We start from the raw sequence: 18,370 nt of genomic DNA on the forward strand, positions 1-18,370 counted from the left end.
AACTTGTACATAACAATAATGGTAATGGTAGAGTTAGTAGTGGTCGCGTCAGTTCGATAAAGTCCGTAGTGATTTACAGAAAGAAACGTGATATATTGATCAAATGTGTCTTCAATCAAATATAATTATTAATGAAGAATTAATTCATTATTGAAAGAAGATTTATTGGATTTATAAGTAAAATCAAACGAAAAGATGGAAAAAACAGAAGAGAATGAACATAATGTGTTGCGAGAAGTTTTAAGTGAAGAAGAATTAGCGCAAATACCTGAAGGATTTATAAAAAAGCTCAATGTTTATTTCAATGAAAAATTTGAACAGTATATTACTGCAAAAGCAGTTTTTGAAACTAATAGAAAAAATTTTGGTAAGTTTGAAATTATATATTTTTTGTCACAATAACGATCGTTTATTTACACAAAGGAATTAACCTCTCTATAGAAATATGCCGTATTCATCATAAAATAACTTACATGAAATATTTTTTTATTAAACATATAAATGAAATTTTCGCAAAATAATTTGCAAAATAAACTAATTTTATAGAAAAGATATTTATAAGATTTATATACATGTATAATATTAATCTATATAATATTAAAAAAATTAGATTTAGTAAAATAAAAAATATTTTTATTCAAATTTTATTAGATCAAACTTTAGATAAATTACAAAAAGATTTGACGGAAGAAAAATCAAATTTTGAAGAATGTAAAGGAAAACTTGAATTAGCAGAAAAATGTACTGTGGAATTGCAAACTAGTTTAAATCAGTCTAAAGGTGAAATACAAAAACTGCAAGAAACTGTTAAAAGGTATTGTTGAAAAATATTTATATTTTTATATGTAAAATTTATATATATATATATAGATAATATTGATCATATATCATTATTATTATATAACTTTATAATATATAATTATAATTATAACTAGTACTAAATACTAAATAATTATAACTATAACTATAATAAATATTTAATTATTTATAGATTAGAAAAAGAAAATGCTGATTTACGTAGGCACAGAGATACAGTTGTGGATGAGAGAGATGCATTGCAATTACAAGTTGAAAGACGAGATACAGAAATTGAAAGAATGCATACTGAATTATCTTCTTTGGGAACTCAATTACAAAATGCTGTTGCTGCAAAATGTCAAGCTTTAGCAGAAACAGAGGAGATTCGAAGTCGTGATATGACTCTTGAATTTAAGTATGTATTTGTATAATAAATTCTTTTATTATTAAACAATTCAATTTTTAAGTTTTAATGTAATACTTGAAACTTTCTAGAGAAAAACGATTAGAACAAGAAAGAACTCTTTTGTCACAGCAAATGGCTGGTCTTGAAGAAGAATTAGCAAAGAGAATGTCAGAATTACAAGCAACAAGAGCAGAAGCTTCTGCACGAGCACTCTTAACAGATACTCGTTTAACACAACGCGATGAAGAATTACGTATTGCTAATGAAGCAGCAGTACAATTACGAGAGTCGTATACATCTCTTCAACGACGCTGCGATGAACTTGCTCAGAAATTAGAAGAACAACGTACACATGAAATTTCTATGCATGCTTCTTATCGAGAAGAAATTGGTGCTCAGACTAGATTAGCAGATCTCTATAAAGGCATGGCTGATGAAGCAAATGCAAAAGCTGAAGAATTTAGTAATGCAGTTAAAGAACTTCAAGAATTATTAGAACATGCTACTGAACAGTATGGAACATTAGAGACAACACATAATCAATTTCAATTACAACATAAACAAGATTTAGACGAAAAAGAACAAAAAATAGAAGAGCTTTCAAACGAACTAAATCATGCAAATGAATTATTAAAAAATATTAAACAAGGTAAATAAATACTAAGTTTTTGTAATTTTTATAAGATTATTATTTATTTAATAATCATATGATTTCTTTTATAGAAAGATTAGATCAAGCTGTTGAACAACTTGCACCTACAGCAGCTATAGCTAGTAGAGTTCTTAGGAAAGGTTTAAGTCTTACTCAAATTTATACACAACTAGTTGATGTAACAAATGAGTTAACTTCAGAACGTGAAGAAAATGAACGTTTAAAATCGCAAATGGATGTTATTTTACGTGAATTAGAAGAAAAAGCTCCCGTTCTCCAACAACAACGTGAAGATTATGAAAATGCAATGACTAATATTAATACATTAACATCAAGATTAGATGAACTTATAGCAGAAAATCATAGATTAGAAGAAACAGCTGATGAAGCAAATCGCATTGCTAAACATCACACTAAAGAAAATCAAAGATTAAAAACTGAATTATCAGATTTAGCTAGACAGGTAAAAAATTAAAATTATATTTTTTATAATTTTATGTATATATATATTATATATTTGATACTTTTAGGTATGTTTTCTTTTGAAAGAAGTTCAAGAAAATAGAAGTGGTACAACTATTCAGACAAATGAATTTTCAAATTCAATGGATATGGATAATCTTGCTTCATCTGAAATTATTAGTAAAAAACTTGTCACTTTTAAAGATATTGAAGAATTACAAGAAAATAATCAAAAATTATTGTCAATAGTTCGTACATTATCATCAAGACAAGAAGAAATTGAAAGAGCAACTGATGAAATAAATTCTGGGGAAATGAAAGAAAAATTAGATAGGTTTGTATATGACATAATACATTATATACATAATACATATTGTTAATACATATATGAAAAATATATATAAAAATATATATAATATATAAAATATATATAAATATATATAATGTAGAATATTATATTTATTTTAATTTTTAATTATAATATTTATTTTAATTATAATAGATATTTAGAACAATTAGAAGACATGCAAGCTGCTCAAGACAGACAAGCAAAAATGTTAGAAGGTCTATTGCGACAACGAGATATGTATAAAAATATGTACCAACAATGTTTAAAACAAACACCAGAAAAGAAAGAATTTTCCATTCCTGAAGAAGAAAGAAAAGAAATTGATGTAATAAAAACTAAAGATGAAGTATCTATCATGCAAGATGATGTTAATCGAGAAAAAGAATTGCAAAGACAATTAGAAGAAAATGAAACTAAGTTAAAACAAGTTACAGATGAATATGACACATATAAAAAAGAAAGAGCAGCCCATGAACGAATGTTAGGAGACGAAGTAGAAAGACTTAGAAAAGAAGCAGAAGCTAATTCAGCTCGATGTTGTAGATTAAAAGCTCAATTAGATTCGGCTAATGATCGATTTAATCTTTTACAATCAAATGTTACTTCTTATAAATCTCAAATAAAAGTTCTTGAAGAAAAATGTTTTAATTACAATGTGACAATTGGTAACATTTATTATGTTTATTATATATTATATTATATATTATATTATACATTAAAATATTTATTATTTACAAATATTATATTAAAAATATGTATGATTTAATTATTTAAAAATTATTTTATAGGTAAACATGAGCAAAGCTTAATGATTTTGAAAGATGAAGCTTTAGCAGCTCAAACGCGATTATCCCGTGCTGAAGTACAATTAGAAAATTTACGTCAAGAAAGACAACTTTTACGTGATTCTGAAGGTCGTCTTTTGAAAGAACGTGAAGTATATCAGAGAGAACGTCAAACGCAAGCTTTATTACGAGCAGATGTTGAATCTATCAAAGCAAGTTTAGAGCGTGTTCAGGCTGAAGGTCAATTACGTGCTGAACAACGTTTAGATGATGCTACAAGAGAATGTGCTGCTTTAAGACGTCGATTACAGGAAGAACAAGATCGATTTAGAGAATTATCTTCACATTTAGAAAGGCAACTTGCTACAGCTCAAGAACGATTAACAGAGGAACGTAATATTACTGAACAAATTCGTGCAGAACTGGAACAAACTCGTCAATCTGATTTTCAAAATACGCAACGTATAGAAGAACTTAATACTAAATTAAGACAAGCTGTTACTCATTCAATATCAAAACCTTTCTCTGGTATGTATGAAACATAAAAGTAAATTTTTATTTGTTTAATTGGAAATGATTATAAATAAAATTCTGTACCTATTTAAATTTGCAGGTGATGAACATCTTGTAAAAAGATTAAAAGAACTTGAAATGCAATTTGCGACAACACAAGCAGAAGCAAAATCTTTATCAGAACAATTAAAAGCTTCACGGCAGCAAAGCCAACAATATTGTGATATAGCAGAAAGTGCAGAAGCTCAATTAAGAGAGTTAACAACGCAACATAACAAATATAAAGAAGAATTGGAAACTGCTTTAAAAGAAGCTCGTGTAAAAATAATATCTCTTCAAAAAAAAGTTCAAGAACTAATAGAAGAATTAGCAAAAGTTTCTAATGGACGACAAGAAACTGACTCAGAATTAAGAGAAAAATTAGCTGATGCAGAGAGAAAGCTTGAAGAATTAGATGAAGTTAAAGGAGAATTAGAAATTGTAAAAAGTGATTTACATAATGCTTCAATAACAGTTAAAGAAGCTGAAGAGAAGTATGCTAGAGAAATGGTATTACATTCAACAGATTTACAGGTAAATATTTTTTCATATATAATATAATATATAAAATATATATTATATAATATATAATATATATATATAATATATAATATATATATAAAATATAATAATAGATAAAAAAAGATGAATTAATTTTTATCATTGTACTATAGATGTTAGCGAAATTGAAAGAAGATGCGCAAACAGTAGAACAAAAGATAGCAAATTTAACTCAAGAAAGAAATGCAGCTGTAGAAGCTTTAGAACTTGAAAGATTAGCTTATCAAGAAAGAGAAAAAAAGTTACTTGAAGAAATTCAAGAAATGCAACAAAGAATAGCAGATTTAGATGCGCAAAATGCTATTTTGCACAATCAAATTCAAGAATTAAGCGATAAGACTGCCATCATGCATAGTCAACAATCAAAAATAAGTGAACAGGAAAATCTTGACACTAGTTTAGAAACCATGAACCGTAGTTTCAGTGGAGTTGAAGATGATTCTAAATCTGCTGAACAATTATTAAGAGTAATGAAATATTTAAGACGTGAAAAAGATTTAGCTGTAGCAAAATTTGATGTTTTAAGAGCAGAAAATCTTAGGTTGAAATCACAAGTAAAAGTTAGTATCAAATTAATATCAAATTATGTTATTAAAATTTTATTTTGTATTTTCATTTTTTATTTATATTTTCTTTTTTTATTTAGGTTATAGATAAAAGATTAAAAGAAACAGAAGCTATCCTTAATTCAGAAAGAGAAAAATCTGAAATTGATGTAGTCACGACATCTAAACATGCGGAGTTACTACGAAAAGTTGAGACATTGAATGCTATCACAGATTCTAATAGAATTTTAAGAGAAGAAAGAGATAGTTTAAGTGCAAAAGTTTCAGAGCTTACTGCAAAAGTTGCAACACTTTCTGAAGAAGTAGTACCACTTCGAGATACATCAAGAGACTTACAAGCAAAAACTGAAGCTTTATTACAAGAAAATTCAAGTCTTAAAGGGGAAGCGACTAGATGGAGGCAAAGAGCTAACGCATTAGTAGAAAGAGCTAATAAAACGAGTCCAGAAGATTGGCGTAGATTACAAACAGAACGAGAAAATCTAAGTAAATTGCTTACATCTGAGCGTGAAACACATGCAAAACGTGCAGAAGAATTAAATCAATTAAAAACAGAAAAAACTAAATTAGAAGAACAATTAGTATTGCTTCAAAAACAAGTACAAGTTCAAGGAGAAGAAGTTCAAAAAATGTCTGAAGAAGCCCGTAAATTAGGTCAAGATTTAAATGAAGCTCTTGCTGATTCTTCTTCTAAAGCTAAAGATTTAGTAACACTAAGGAAAGAGCTTGGTGATAAAGAAACAATTTTAAATGATATAAAAAATAAAGAAATTCAAATAAGAAAAATAGCGAAAAAATATAAGACTCAATTTGAAGAACTTGCGAAAACAGTAGAGGAAGAAAAAAATAGATCCGAAGAATCTCGAATGTCTACTGGTACTTCTGCAAATGAAGATAATGTTCATGTATCTCAAGAACGTGAAGATCAATTGCGAGAAGAAGGCAGACAAGAATTACGTCAAGCAAACTTAGAATTAACATCAAAAATTGATGAATTGTCTCGTCAAATGATAGCTGTACAAAATGAAGCAGAATCGTTAAAAAAAGAAATCGATACTATGAATAAAACAAGTGTTGAAAAAGAAGAACGTGCAAAACAAGTATTAAAAGGTGCAAGAACTAAAATCATGCAATTAACAGAATCTAAGAAAATTTGTGAAAAAGAATTACTTGACCTAAAAGCAAAATTTGAAGCTGGTGCTACTGAATCAGATACTGCTGAACATGACGCTAGACTTGCAGCACTTAAATCTCAAATGGAAAGTAGAATCTCTCGTCTGGAACATGAAAAATCAGAAATTCAGGCAGAAAAAGAAACTCTTGTACAGAGAGTTACTCAATTACAACGACAATTAGCTGGTGTTAGTGGAATCAGTGCTACTACAGAACCACCAACAGCTAATATAAAACCTATGTCTGCACGTGCTGAAACTCCATTAGCGAGTATTCGTCCTATGAGTGTAGTAGTACAGTCTAGAACAGCTGCAGTTTTACCTACAACTGCTACTGCGCCAGTAATGGTTGCACCTCATCAGCAGCAACAACCACAACAACAAGTAGTACATACTACTGAAACAAGTTCGCCAACTAGTAGTCTTCCAGATTTTCAACCAGCCAGTACTAGTAGCAGTTCATCACAGACAACGCCAAGTACTTTACGACAACTCGTTGTACAGCCACAATTAAGTGAATCTGCAGAATCAACACAAAGAGAAGATCCAGAAAGTGCAGAAACGCTTAGTGTACAACAACAACAATGTCAACAACAACAACAACAACAACAACAAACTGTTGCACTAGTTAGTCCAAGAGTAGAACAACAACAACAACAACAACAAGCTGTAGTTAGTGATCAACAGCAAACTGTGGCTAGTAGTTCTACACAATCAGTAAGCACATCACAAGCTTCAACAGGTCATAAACGTCCTAGAGCTCTTGATTCAACAGCATCAGGATCTGGAATTGTTGAAGGTGTAGATCATAATAGACAGGAACAAGTACTTAGTCCCAAAACTAAACGAAGTAGACAAGAAATGTCATCTACTGCTAGTGCTAGTGCTTCAGAGGTCGAGTACCAGGTGAATTTATATAATGAAAATAAAATATAAAATATTAAAAAATAATTATATATTTAAAGTATGATATATTTCTTTAATTTTTAGGTACCAACATCGAGCCAAAGAGATCAAGATGAGGAAATAGAAGAGGGATGTGTTGTTGTTGTAGATTGTGATGAAGGTGAAGGAGGAGGCAATCATCAAGCACAGGAAGAAGAAGAATTTGATAATGATCCATATGAAGAAATGGAAGAAGAAGAAGAAATGCCTTATGAAGTAGAAGTAGAAGTAGAAAGGGATAATAATGAAGTTGAAATTATAATGGGTGAAGATTCTACAAGTGTAGAAGTTCCTAGACAAACTCAAGTAACAGTACCTACAAACCAACAACAACAACAATCAGAAGCAATCAGTAGTGCTGGACCAACAGGAGAACCACCTACATCTTTTACAACTCGATCTTCACGTGGAATTGCACCAATGCCTAGGCAACAACAACAACAACATCTTCTTTTAGTAATCATTTTTATTTTTATAATAAAGTAAAAAGAAATGAAAAGATTTTAATAAAATGATTTTTAGCCACAACAAGGATATGAGGATGGTGGTGATGATAGCATAGTACCAAGTACTCCAACTTTATTTGTACCACGTCGAGGAGATGGATTTGGAGAAGCTGTAAGTTCACCTCAAGTTCCTCAAGGGCGCTTTACTTTTGGAGATTCATCTGCACCAACAACAGCATCATCAACTCCTTCGTTATCAACTCCTTCTGGATCAACAACTCGAACGATATTTGGATCATCTAGTTCTAATGTAGCACAAGTAATTCAAGAAAGCATGGATGATACACGAATAGATCTTGTTCAATTAGAAGATGGTGGTACTGGTCGTAGTGTACCTACTACTCCTTTACAAGTTTCACCAGCAGCTGATTTACCACCTTCGGTATAAAAATTATTAAATGTTTTTATATAATATTATACTTTCATCATTTAATTGAATGATTTATTTTTATTAGACAAGTAGTGGACCATCAGAAGAACAAGAAACCCCAGTTTCAGTAACACCAATATCAGTAACAGGTACTGTTGGTGATACCAGTGAAGAATCTACTATACCAAGTATTCATGTTCTTGGTGTTGATGATCAACAACATAATCAAACTGAAATAATTACAGAATCTATCAGTACTACTCCGACTGAAGGTAATTATAAACTATATTAATATATTATAATATTATATATATAATGTATAATATGTATAATAATAATAATTATATAAATAATATATATGTATGCGCGTGTGCGTGCGTGAGTGTCATGCGCGCACGCACGCATGTGTAATTATATAGGCATGAGTTCAGAAGGTGAAAAGCGCACAGAAGAAACTGGTCCTTTAATCTCTGGAGATGATGATGCAGTAGATACTGGTGAAGGAACTGAAGAGCCGGGAAGTGATATAGTGGAAGATGAAGTAGAAGAAAGTCGTGAAGCGGAAGCATCTCCATCAAGTAATACTCGTCAAAGAGCAATGGCAGCAGCAGCTAATGCTGCAATTGCAGCAAATGGTACTAGAGGTGCTACAGCAAGACGATCAGCAAGATCATCGTTTAGAACAACACGTGGTACTCGACCTACACCTATTGTATGGGAAAGTCAACCTGGTGGTAGAGGTAAATATAATTATAATAATAAATTATGAAATAATATATATTGTCTTTATATTCAAATCTTGTATAAATAATAAAAAAATAATTTTTTTCAAAGGACAAAGCGTAATACGTGGAGGACATGCAGCAAGAGGAACAAATAGCGAAACGGGAAGAGGACGCGGAACAAGAGGACGACGAATGCGATCTAAATATTCATATGCGCGATTTTAAGTTAAATAGTTTTGAAATCATGAGAAAAATTGCACATTATTGTCTTTGTACACGAATGGTGTAAGAAATGTTGACTATTAATATATCAACTTTCAAAACAAAAAATATTTTTATTTAGTGATAAACGATAATTTCGTTGTACAGATACATTTATCGATATGACATTTGTTATATCTAAACTTAAAAAAAAACTATAATATAAGTCTTATAATGGCAGTGTATATCTATCTTTTTACATGAAAAATTAATGAAATTAAAAACATAATTTCATTTCTTAAAATTTTTTAAATCAAAGTGACATTCCTCTAACAAAGATTTTTTCAAAGAAATTAAATTGAAATTAGCATTTAAGTTGTCTTATTTTATTTTTTGGATTGACTTTATATAATTATTTTTCGATGTCATTATATAGAGAGTATTGAAAATATGTTTATGTGAAATACTTTTCTACAAGATATATATTTTAACTAGATTTCATAATCTATTTAATGTTCGCCATGAAAATTTTATTAAAAATATTTGACAAAATGTATAAATATTTTATGTAAATGCATACTTCTTAATTTTATAGATTTAAATTAGAATTTTATCTTTTTCAATAATTATACAAATATGCATTTGGGAACATATGTATGTTTCAATTTTCAATTTTATTAATAAATAATATAAAATCCTTAAATTTTATAATATATAATTAAATACAATTTGATATTTATTACAAAATTTAATAGAATAAATAAAAAAATATATACATTTCGGATATATCCAAAAATATAACATGTTATATTTATATATCAGTCTTTTTAGTCTAGTTTAGTATTTTGATAGTATCATTAATTAATACTTTTTCAATACTCAAATAATATTTTAAAAAAATTTACAAATATATATATATGCGTGTGTGTATGCACCTGTATGGTGCGTGTGTATACATGCGCGTGCGCGCGTGTGTACATATACATATTATACGTACGTTAAAAATATATTTCTGAATGAGAATTTAAAAAAAAAGAAAATACATATAAATACTGAAGCTATTATAATTAATTAATAAATATTGATTTTATACATTTTTCAATGCAAGTTAAAATTTATCAATACCATAATTTTGATGTTATTACTATATAAATGACAATATCACAATGATAAATATTAAAACTGTACTTCTATATAAATCAGCGTAATTTCTAAAATAATAATACGCTTTGGTCCCTTTTATTTTTGTTTAATATTATTAGAAATATTTATGAAACAAAATAAGAAACATACTTAATTAATTATATAAATAATTTAATTTTTAAAATTGATATCATCTAAAACTTTTTAAATTTTTAATGAAATTATATTTTTTTAAAAAAATAATGATAATTTCTAGTTTTCTAGTTTTATATGATATCAATAAGAAATCTAAATTGTAGAAAATTTTATCTATTTGCTTTATCTATTTTTTTATCTATTTAATTATTGTAAAACGCAAATTTTCCTTGATTTTATTATAAATATAAACAAATTGTTAAATATTTTATTTTTTGAGAATTCATATAAATGCATAATGATTGCATATTCAAGAGATGATCATTTCATTAATGAACTTTATGCCAATTTTTTTTGTATGTAGCATTAGACAAATTTATATCAAATTAAACTAATATATTTAAAAAATCAAGCAAAACCAAAAAAAATAAAATATTTTTAATTATTTTAATTCATTAGCAGTCTTATGTTTCTTATAAATCAATACTGTCAATTACATTTATAATTTGTTATGCAAAAAACACTCAGTTTTTGTTTTGCTTTAGCTGCTCTAATCAGTTAATATCAAATTAGAGTTACATTAGGCTGTAAATGTTCAAGTTGAAAACGATCATTGATCGTGGTAATTTCACAGGAACATTTATCATGTTGTTCCACTCTAATCCATTGTCTTCTGTTATTATTAGTTTCCAAGCTCCAAACTTCGATTTCAATCTCTTCGTAATAGATCGCCGATTCTACAGGTGAACAGCTCATTAATGGACTCGCACAACATCCAGAATGTCCGTCACATCTCTTTAGAACTATGTAAACAGGTTGAATAGGACTTTCTCCAGGATTCTGATGAACATTTTGCATCAAATCTTTCAAACTATACGCCCGAAATTGTGGTTTTTTACAAATAAATGTCTTAGATGCTTTTACTGCATCTGATAAAGTAATTCTTCCGACTATTCTATGATGATTATCGCTATTTATTACCGCTGATTGGATCATGCTGTCCAAGATCAACGAGATGAATATCATTAACTTTAATGAAAAAAATTTATTTTTCATGCCTCGTTTCTATTAATTTATTTTGCAATTTTTATTTAATTTATCACTATAGTTATTTTTATGCACAACTCGTTTAAACTGAAAATTTAACTTACTAGAAATACGTTTATAAATTTAAATTCTATGGCGCGATATTTGATGAACATATTTGAAATATGTTCTTTTAGTCAAATTATATGAATCACTGACACGTAGTCGTATCAAGACGTTCAACTGAGACTTTCCTGTTGCCAGAAGTGTATTTATACATGGAAGAACTTGCACACACAGTCTACGCAAGATATATGCACATCGATAGAGATTCATGCGCACGTAAATCCAATATCCTAATCCCGATTTTGTGGTAACATTTATTCATGCAATTCCTTAATCACTTGAAATATCCTGATGTATAAGAATCATCATGGTTTCTACCTTATGAGTCATGGATTTCACTCTTAATTTTATTTCAAAACTTGATCTTGAAGTTATATTACATACCATTATAATTTAATATGTAATAAATTCATTCTATAAATATTATTCCATTTTATATATTTTTCAAATGTAAATTTACACAGTGAATTCTTGTAACTCGTCACGATCTTCAACATGTTTTTCAATACAATCGACTAACTTTTTGATAAGAAGATGTAAGTGCTTATATCAAAGTCGAACTTCGACTTTTCTTCTGCTGATACGTTTTTCGAATAATCTATCACTCATATATACGAAACTTTCAATATATATTTAATATTTTTATCGATATTAAGTAAACGTGTTATATGTAATTCAGTGAATTAATGATATAAATAAGATCGTATTAAATATGGAAATTTCATTGTTATTCATTGAAGTTATATATTTATAATTTTATTATGAATATTTATATTTTTTATCATAATATTAAATTTAATATTATTAAAAATTCTTGATATTTTTACCTGAGTGTGCTTCTGTTTCTCTGAAGTAATTGACTCATTAATATGATTCATTGAGAATTTAAATTCAATTTTAATTTTCAAAAAATTTTAATTTTAGAAACTTAATATTGTATTAAATAATTTGTTGCTTTACATAAAAATTTATATTTATATATATAATTTGTATATATATTAAAATTAATTGTAAACTGCGATTCTGAAATTTTAAGAAATTGATAATTCAAAATTTTTTGACAAAAAATACTTAATGTAAAAAAAAAATTGAAATGAAATTAATTTTTTATAATGATTTCTTTTTGAATTGTTGAATTACTTATAATATAGATTTAATTGAATAAATATTTGTTTTTTTTTTTAATTTTTTCATATTTTTAATATATATAAATATTTCAATTTCTGAACATACTTTTCTTTTCCAAATCTTTAATATATTTATACATTTATATATTTATATTGATTTTTATTTTTTATTTAAAGAAAAAATATATTTTATATTCAGTTTCTAATAAAATAAAACAGACTTACTTTTAATATTAAGTATATATTTATTTATTTTATTTTAATTATTTTTGAGCTATTGATTGATTTTGTTTTATATTTATTTCATCAATCTTATTTAAATATATTTCATTTGTAGAAATATAATTATGCTAATTAAAATTATAAAATAATGAGTTAGTTCTCATGCTTTTCCAAATGAGATTAAGTTTTCTCATGTTTTTCATATTATATATATATGATTTCTATTTAAAAAACAATCACTAGTTCTTATAAAATTAGGCAATTATTTTCTTATCCATTCATAATAAGAAACATTATTAATATAAACATTATTATTAAAAAATATATCAATATAATCGAATTTAATTCGATTATGCTCTTGCTTTTTACATATTTCTAATTATTAACAAGTTCATAACTGAAACATGTTTAATAACAGAAATGAATTTTATAATATAAGAATAAGATATATAATATAATAATAAGAAATAAAATAAAAAAGAAATCAAAAAAATTTGTATTATTATAATTTCAAAAATTTTTATGAAATATTTGAAATTTTTAATTTTTAAATATTAATATTATAAAACATAGTAATATAATAACTATAGAATATTTATATTATCAAAGATTTATATATTAATCGGAAATCATTAACTAAAAAAAAATTTCTATTTCAAATTTCCCATATATTTAATTTTGTTTTCTATTTTACATTTATTTTGTTTATAATATTTTTATTTTTTAAATCTTTTTTTAATTATATTTTTTCAAATATTTTATTCATCAATTTTTTGATTTAAAAAGAATAATTTTCTTCAAATATATGAATATATTTATTGCGGAATATATGAATATATTTATTATAATTTATATGTACGAAACATATAATTAATAATAAAAATGTGTATGTGACGATTACTTTAAGTAATTACCAATTAAAATGACGTAACAGGAATGTCCTTCATATCAGCACTTTGATTATGTTTATTTGAAATTCTATTTATTTCCAAAAGAAATTTATTAATGATATTATAAATAGAACATACTATTTAATTATTCGAACTATTTTATCATAATTATTATTTTTAATAAATATATTAATATATTAATTGATAACTAAATAAAAATCAGATATTAAATGAATGATATGTGTCAAAAGTCACATAATTTGATAATTTTTAAAATAAGATTAAAATGATTAATTAGAAAACTTTAATTAGATACAACAAAAATATAATCTTCTCCAGTATTGATAATCCATAATAATCAATTTTAAAATTATTAATTATATAAAATATGTATCTAGACATAAAATTTAATTTGCAATTCATGGATTCGTAATTCTTTGCATACTATTAAGTCAGTTCTATGAATAACTGTTAACGGATATTCGTGTAACATGAGTTTCAATTTAGGCAATCGATGTTCACTCTCACCTTTCATAATATTCGTCATAAACGAATATATTATATGTTTAAAAAAAAGTCATATAAACTTTCTTCTTTTTATTTATCATTCTGAAAAAAAAAAGAATATTAAATTTTATAATCAGATATTCTATCATATCAATCATATGCAATCTATCATATTATAGAATACTTCAAATCAGGAAAAGCTAAAATACTTCATACCACAATATTACATTAAACATTCCATGTAATTATTTTGATCTCTTTACAAATTTATAAATTAAAAAAAAAAATTTGTTATAATATTTTATAAATAGTCTATACAATTTTAAATAAAATAAATTAATACAAAATAAAAATAAAATTATTGATATCTTTATAAGAATTATTCATAAATAAAAAAATTCAAACAATACATTGATGCATGAAAAACAGTAGGATGCAATTGATATTCAAAAAAGAAAATGAAAAAGCGGTTGATGACTGATCGAAATTTCAGATTCAAAGAGCGAAGAGAAAGAAGAAATACGATGAAAGGAAACAATGAAAGAAAAAACCAATTGACGAGGAAAGGAGAACTAGTCACGCGACGTAACATGGTTTTAGTTCGAACAGGAGGCAGGACTCACTAGTTGTAATTATAGTTATCTTCGTGATGTTCTTGGAATGCTTTGCTTCAAATCCTTCTCGAGCTTACCAAGAAATAAGAGAGAGACAATACGAAACGCTATAGAATGAGACAAAACAATAAAATGAGAAGTAGATTAACGAAGAAAGAAGATGAGAAATCAGAAAAAGAGGGGGATGCAGAGGGCATCGGGCCGAGGATGAAAGTAACATATATATAGAGAGGAAGAAAGAATTCAGATCGCAGAAGAATAGTCGCAGTTCTTAGTTCCAAACAATTGTGAATAAGATCTAAGCAAACGTTCAGATTTACGTTTAATATAATATTTATTAACTTAATAGTTGTTTAATATTGAGAAAAATGAAAAAATATATTCTATTGTTATTTTCTATTCATTTCACTTTTGCTTCAATCGGCAAATATCATAGGTAAATTATATTACATAATACACACACACACACACACACACATATCACATATCACATAACTTTAACAGATTCTTGAAATAATCAATTCGATTTTCAGAGATAATGGATTTTTAAATCATGTGCAATTAGTACATGAATTTCGATGTTCCATGCCTCAACCAAGAGCTGTACCAGTTGCAGAACTTCTTACTGTTGGTCCTAATTCTGACGAAGTCTTTTATCCTGCTTCTACTGTTCTAAAACGTTGTGATGGAGCTGGATGTTGTTCGGATTATAAACAAATTTGTGCACCTATCGAAACTAGAAATGTTAGTCTTGTTTTTATGGTAAAACACATGATTGATCGACAACGTGACAGGCATCACGAAGTGATACATGCTTTAGAACATACAAAATGTGGATGTATCAACAAAAAATTATAAAATTTGATTAATTTTTTCTGAAATTTTTCTTAAAATAATGGTGAAAAATTTTTGTTATTAAAATATTATAAGTAGTTATTTAGTTTTTTGCTAAAGAAGTTTAAATATGCCAAAATAATGTTTATTACATTAAGTAGAATTAAATAGTACAATTAATTAATATTAATATAGAATGATGAGTTCCTCGATTAAATTTCTTTATAAGATTTTTGACTGTGATATTTTTAATAATAATAAACATTCCATGTTTTTTTATAACATATTAATAAATATTTTTTGATAACACAATTTCTTATTTTTAAACATTTTATTTTTACAATATTTTAATTTAAAAACTTATAAAAAACATTTCATTTTTCTTTTCAACTTTTTTAACTAGTCAAATAATTTAGTTCTACTTACTTTTTATAATTAGTCTTTTATATCGAAATATTGTTTTGCGACCAATACGTCACGTTTTATACTTTCATTATCCGGTGTTAATTTCAAAGCAGCTTCTAGTTCAGGAATACCATGCTGAGGAGCCGATAATTTACAAAGTGCTGCGCCTCGTCGAGCGTGACATCTGGCTCTTGATTCTTGATTGCTTTCACATTTTGGTTCCATTAATTCTAATGCCTGAAAAATAAAATGAAGATTAAAATATTATTATGTATAATTTATACTTAAGTTGAACAAATTATAATTTTCATGACTTACTTTAGAACAATCTTCTATACATCTACGATAATTGCCTAATGCATATTGCGCTGCTGATCTATTTACATAGAGAGATGCCATTTTATCACTAATCTTAATTCCATACGTATAAGCGCTTATAGCAGCTAAATAATTTCCAACTTTGAAAAATTCACTAAAAAAAAATATATATATAAATAATTTGTTAGTTATATAATTTGTATATAGTTATATAATTTACATGAAATTTTATCAAAGCATTAAACATACTCTCCTTTATCCTTTAACCATTGGGGATCTCGTTCTTCTGGTCGAAGATCTTTTGCATCAAAACCAATTTTACGCCTCGCTTCTGCCTGTTTCTGCAACCACTGTATAATAATAAAATCAATATTAATAGGATTTTTTTATTTTAATAATCAATAAACAAAAATAATACTTCTTGTTCTTCGACATGAGAACTTTCTCTAGCTGGTGTTGGAAATTTCCGTTCCGAAAATGTGATATTGATTATACCCATTTTTCTTGGTAACGGTATCGATTTTGAAGGTTCTTCAAATATATTATTTCTTTTTAAAATATTACCCCTTATTGCAGATTTTACAGTTTCTAATCCTGGCCTTTTTTGTTTTTTATTATATAATTTTTTTATATCATTTTTGTTCATTTCTTGTACTGAACTATGCGATGAAATTTCATAATCTGATTCAGATTCTTCAGAACAACTAATGTCATTTTTATTATCTTTTTCCTTTATTATCATTTCTGTTTCAGTATTACTTTCTTGATTTGTATTTATTGATTGAATTTTTGAAATCTGTTCATCATTCTTTATATTAGTTTCAAATTCTTTTATAATGGTTGTACTATTAAATATTTCTTTTTCGATAATTGATTGAGATTTTAATGTATTATCCTTATTTTTAAACCATTTTAGTGGTGGTCTTGTAAAAATAAAATTAGAAAATTACTATCGAAGTTAAAATTTATAAAAAATTGTAATATTTATTAATTCTAGTACTTATAAGCTTTTCTATTTTCTTGTGCTTGTCTGTCAATATTAGAAAGAAATGGTAATTCAGCTTTCGATCTCCAATCTTCAAATTCCTGCATAGCTTCTTTTCGATGTGTATCTCGTATTGCTTCTATTTTATTCAATGTGTCTGTATTAATATTAATTTGTTCTTTTACCGCTTCTTTTTGTAAATATTGACGCTTTTCTGAATTAAATTATAAACGATTATTTTAAAAAATCATTCTATTTATATTTATATATCAAATTTTACATACCATTTTTAAATTTTGTTCTTTCTTCAGCGTGTTTTTGAGCATGTTCTAAAGCTTGAATACGGCATTGTCGTTTAAAATCATTGTTAATATCTTGAATTTCCAATGTAGTCCATATCAAGTTAATATTCGTTTTACGCAAGGTAAGTATTGCTTCATTTTCCGTTAAAATGCATTTACTTTCTTTTTCAACAATATTAGCAAAAAGAAATAATTCTAATATAAATGGTGGAAAACTGATCTGTTATTAAATCAAACATTGTATGATATTTATTTCTTTATATTTAATTGATATAATATACTTTTGTTAGAAATTAGAATTTATACCTTTATATAATTGTCTATTACAAATAAGTCAATCTTTTTTGGATATCCTTTTAAAGGTACATTTAAAATAACAAATTCTGAAGTTTGACGCCAAGAATAATCTTTAATAATTATAACTGGCATTTTCTTGATCAACGTCTTTTTCAATTAAACGTACTATCGAAATACTATCGATCAAACATTTTGCGATATATTATTTTATGTGAATGTATATATGTGATAAAAAATACAACAAAAGATAAAATTCTATTGTTATATTTATGATTCATTTCATACATAAAAATTTTGAATATCTATAATCAATAAAATTTATTTAAATATATATACATATGTAATATATGTATATTACAAACGTCAAATATATTTTCAATATCTTATTT

The 18,370-nt window shown here is 26.3% G+C and overlaps 4 protein-coding genes across 6 annotated transcripts; 2 read left to right on the plus strand and 2 right to left on the minus strand.

Moving 5' to 3' along the window:
- Positions 1-38: 38 nt before the first annotated feature.
- Positions 39-9,354, plus strand: LOC107992442 (nucleoprotein TPR). 2 transcript variants are annotated; one of them, XM_028664124.2, is made up of 16 exons: positions 39-367; positions 652-814; positions 992-1,213; positions 1,294-1,853; positions 1,928-2,319; positions 2,387-2,652; positions 2,821-3,332; positions 3,456-3,980; positions 4,066-4,538; positions 4,679-5,125; positions 5,212-7,209; positions 7,294-7,704; positions 7,771-8,136; positions 8,210-8,396; positions 8,508-8,864; positions 8,959-9,354. In XM_028664124.2, the coding sequence occupies exons 1-16, from the start codon at positions 196-198 to the stop codon at positions 9,072-9,074; spliced, it is 7,167 nt and encodes a 2,388-aa protein (XP_028519925.1). In that variant the 5' UTR covers positions 39-195; the 3' UTR covers positions 9,075-9,354. The 2 variants fall into 2 exon arrangements, with proteins under 2 accessions (XP_028519925.1, XP_016903792.1); XM_017048303.3 differs by having other exon boundaries at positions 8,544-8,864.
- A 1,407-nt stretch (positions 9,355-10,761) lies between these two features.
- Positions 10,762-11,454, minus strand: LOC107992432 (uncharacterized). Its single transcript, XM_017048285.3, has one exon. It carries the CDS (start codon positions 11,382-11,384, stop codon positions 10,893-10,895), a length of 492 nt encoding a protein of 163 aa, XP_016903774.1. The 5' UTR covers positions 11,385-11,454; the 3' UTR covers positions 10,762-10,892.
- Positions 11,455-13,492: 2,038 nt separating this feature from the next.
- On the minus strand, positions 13,493-18,230 carry LOC107992427 (dynein axonemal assembly factor 4). 2 transcript variants are annotated; one of them, XM_062080049.1, is made up of 8 exons: positions 17,991-18,230; positions 17,667-17,904; positions 17,398-17,596; positions 16,816-17,320; positions 16,647-16,747; positions 16,398-16,551; positions 16,101-16,316; positions 13,493-14,328 (listed from the first exon to the last, which is right to left on the minus strand). In XM_062080049.1, the coding sequence occupies exons 1-7, from the start codon at positions 18,111-18,113 to the stop codon at positions 16,110-16,112; spliced, it is 1,527 nt and encodes a 508-aa protein (XP_061936033.1). In that variant the 5' UTR covers positions 18,114-18,230; the 3' UTR covers positions 13,493-14,328; positions 16,101-16,109. The 2 variants fall into 2 exon arrangements, with proteins under 2 accessions (XP_061936033.1, XP_016903768.2); XM_017048279.3 differs by lacking the exon at positions 13,493-14,328 and having other exon boundaries at positions 15,987-16,316.
- On the plus strand, positions 15,136-15,986 carry LOC107992449 (uncharacterized). The gene is made up of 2 exons (XM_017048315.3): positions 15,136-15,276; positions 15,374-15,986. Exons 1-2 carry the CDS (start codon positions 15,209-15,211, stop codon positions 15,696-15,698), a joined length of 393 nt encoding a protein of 130 aa, XP_016903804.1. The 5' UTR covers positions 15,136-15,208; the 3' UTR covers positions 15,699-15,986.
- Positions 18,231-18,370: the final 140 nt, after the last annotated feature.

Source organism: Apis cerana, linkage group LG10, assembly GCF_029169275.1.
Source record: "Apis cerana isolate GH-2021 linkage group LG10, AcerK_1.0, whole genome shotgun sequence".
NCBI lineage: Eukaryota > Metazoa > Arthropoda > Insecta > Hymenoptera > Apidae > Apis > Apis cerana.

What these genes read in the sequence shown, in the direction of transcription:
- LOC107992449 (XM_017048315.3), top strand. Translation starts at nt 15,209, where the DNA reads ATGAAAAAATATATTCTATTGTTATTTTCTATTCATTTCACTTTTGCT. An exon ending in TCAATCGGCAAATATCATAG is followed by an intron (nt 15,277 to 15,373) that starts GTAAATTATATT and finishes TTCGATTTTCAG; the next exon opens with AGATAATGGATTTTTAAATC.
- LOC107992427 (XM_062080049.1), bottom strand. Translation starts at nt 18,113, where the DNA reads ATGCCAGTTATAATTATTAAAGATTATTCTTGGCGTCAAACTTCAGAA. An exon ending in AAGAACAAAATTTAAAAATG is followed by an intron (nt 17,597 to 17,666) that starts GTATGTAAAATT and finishes AATTTAATTCAG; the next exon opens with AAAAGCGTCAATATTTACAA. An exon ending in GAAAATAGAAAAGCTTATAA is followed by an intron (nt 17,321 to 17,397) that starts GTACTAGAATTA and finishes TATTTTTACAAG; the next exon opens with ACCACCACTAAAATGGTTTA.
- LOC107992442 (XM_028664124.2), top strand. Translation starts at nt 196, where the DNA reads ATGGAAAAAACAGAAGAGAATGAACATAATGTGTTGCGAGAAGTTTTA. An exon ending in GATATGACTCTTGAATTTAA is followed by an intron (nt 1,214 to 1,293) that starts GTATGTATTTGT and finishes GAAACTTTCTAG; the next exon opens with AGAAAAACGATTAGAACAAG. An exon ending in GGTTGAAATCACAAGTAAAA is followed by an intron (nt 5,126 to 5,211) that starts GTTAGTATCAAA and finishes TTTTTTATTTAG; the next exon opens with GTTATAGATAAAAGATTAAA.
- LOC107992432 (XM_017048285.3), bottom strand. Translation starts at nt 11,384, where the DNA reads ATGAAAAATAAATTTTTTTCATTAAAGTTAATGATATTCATCTCGTTG.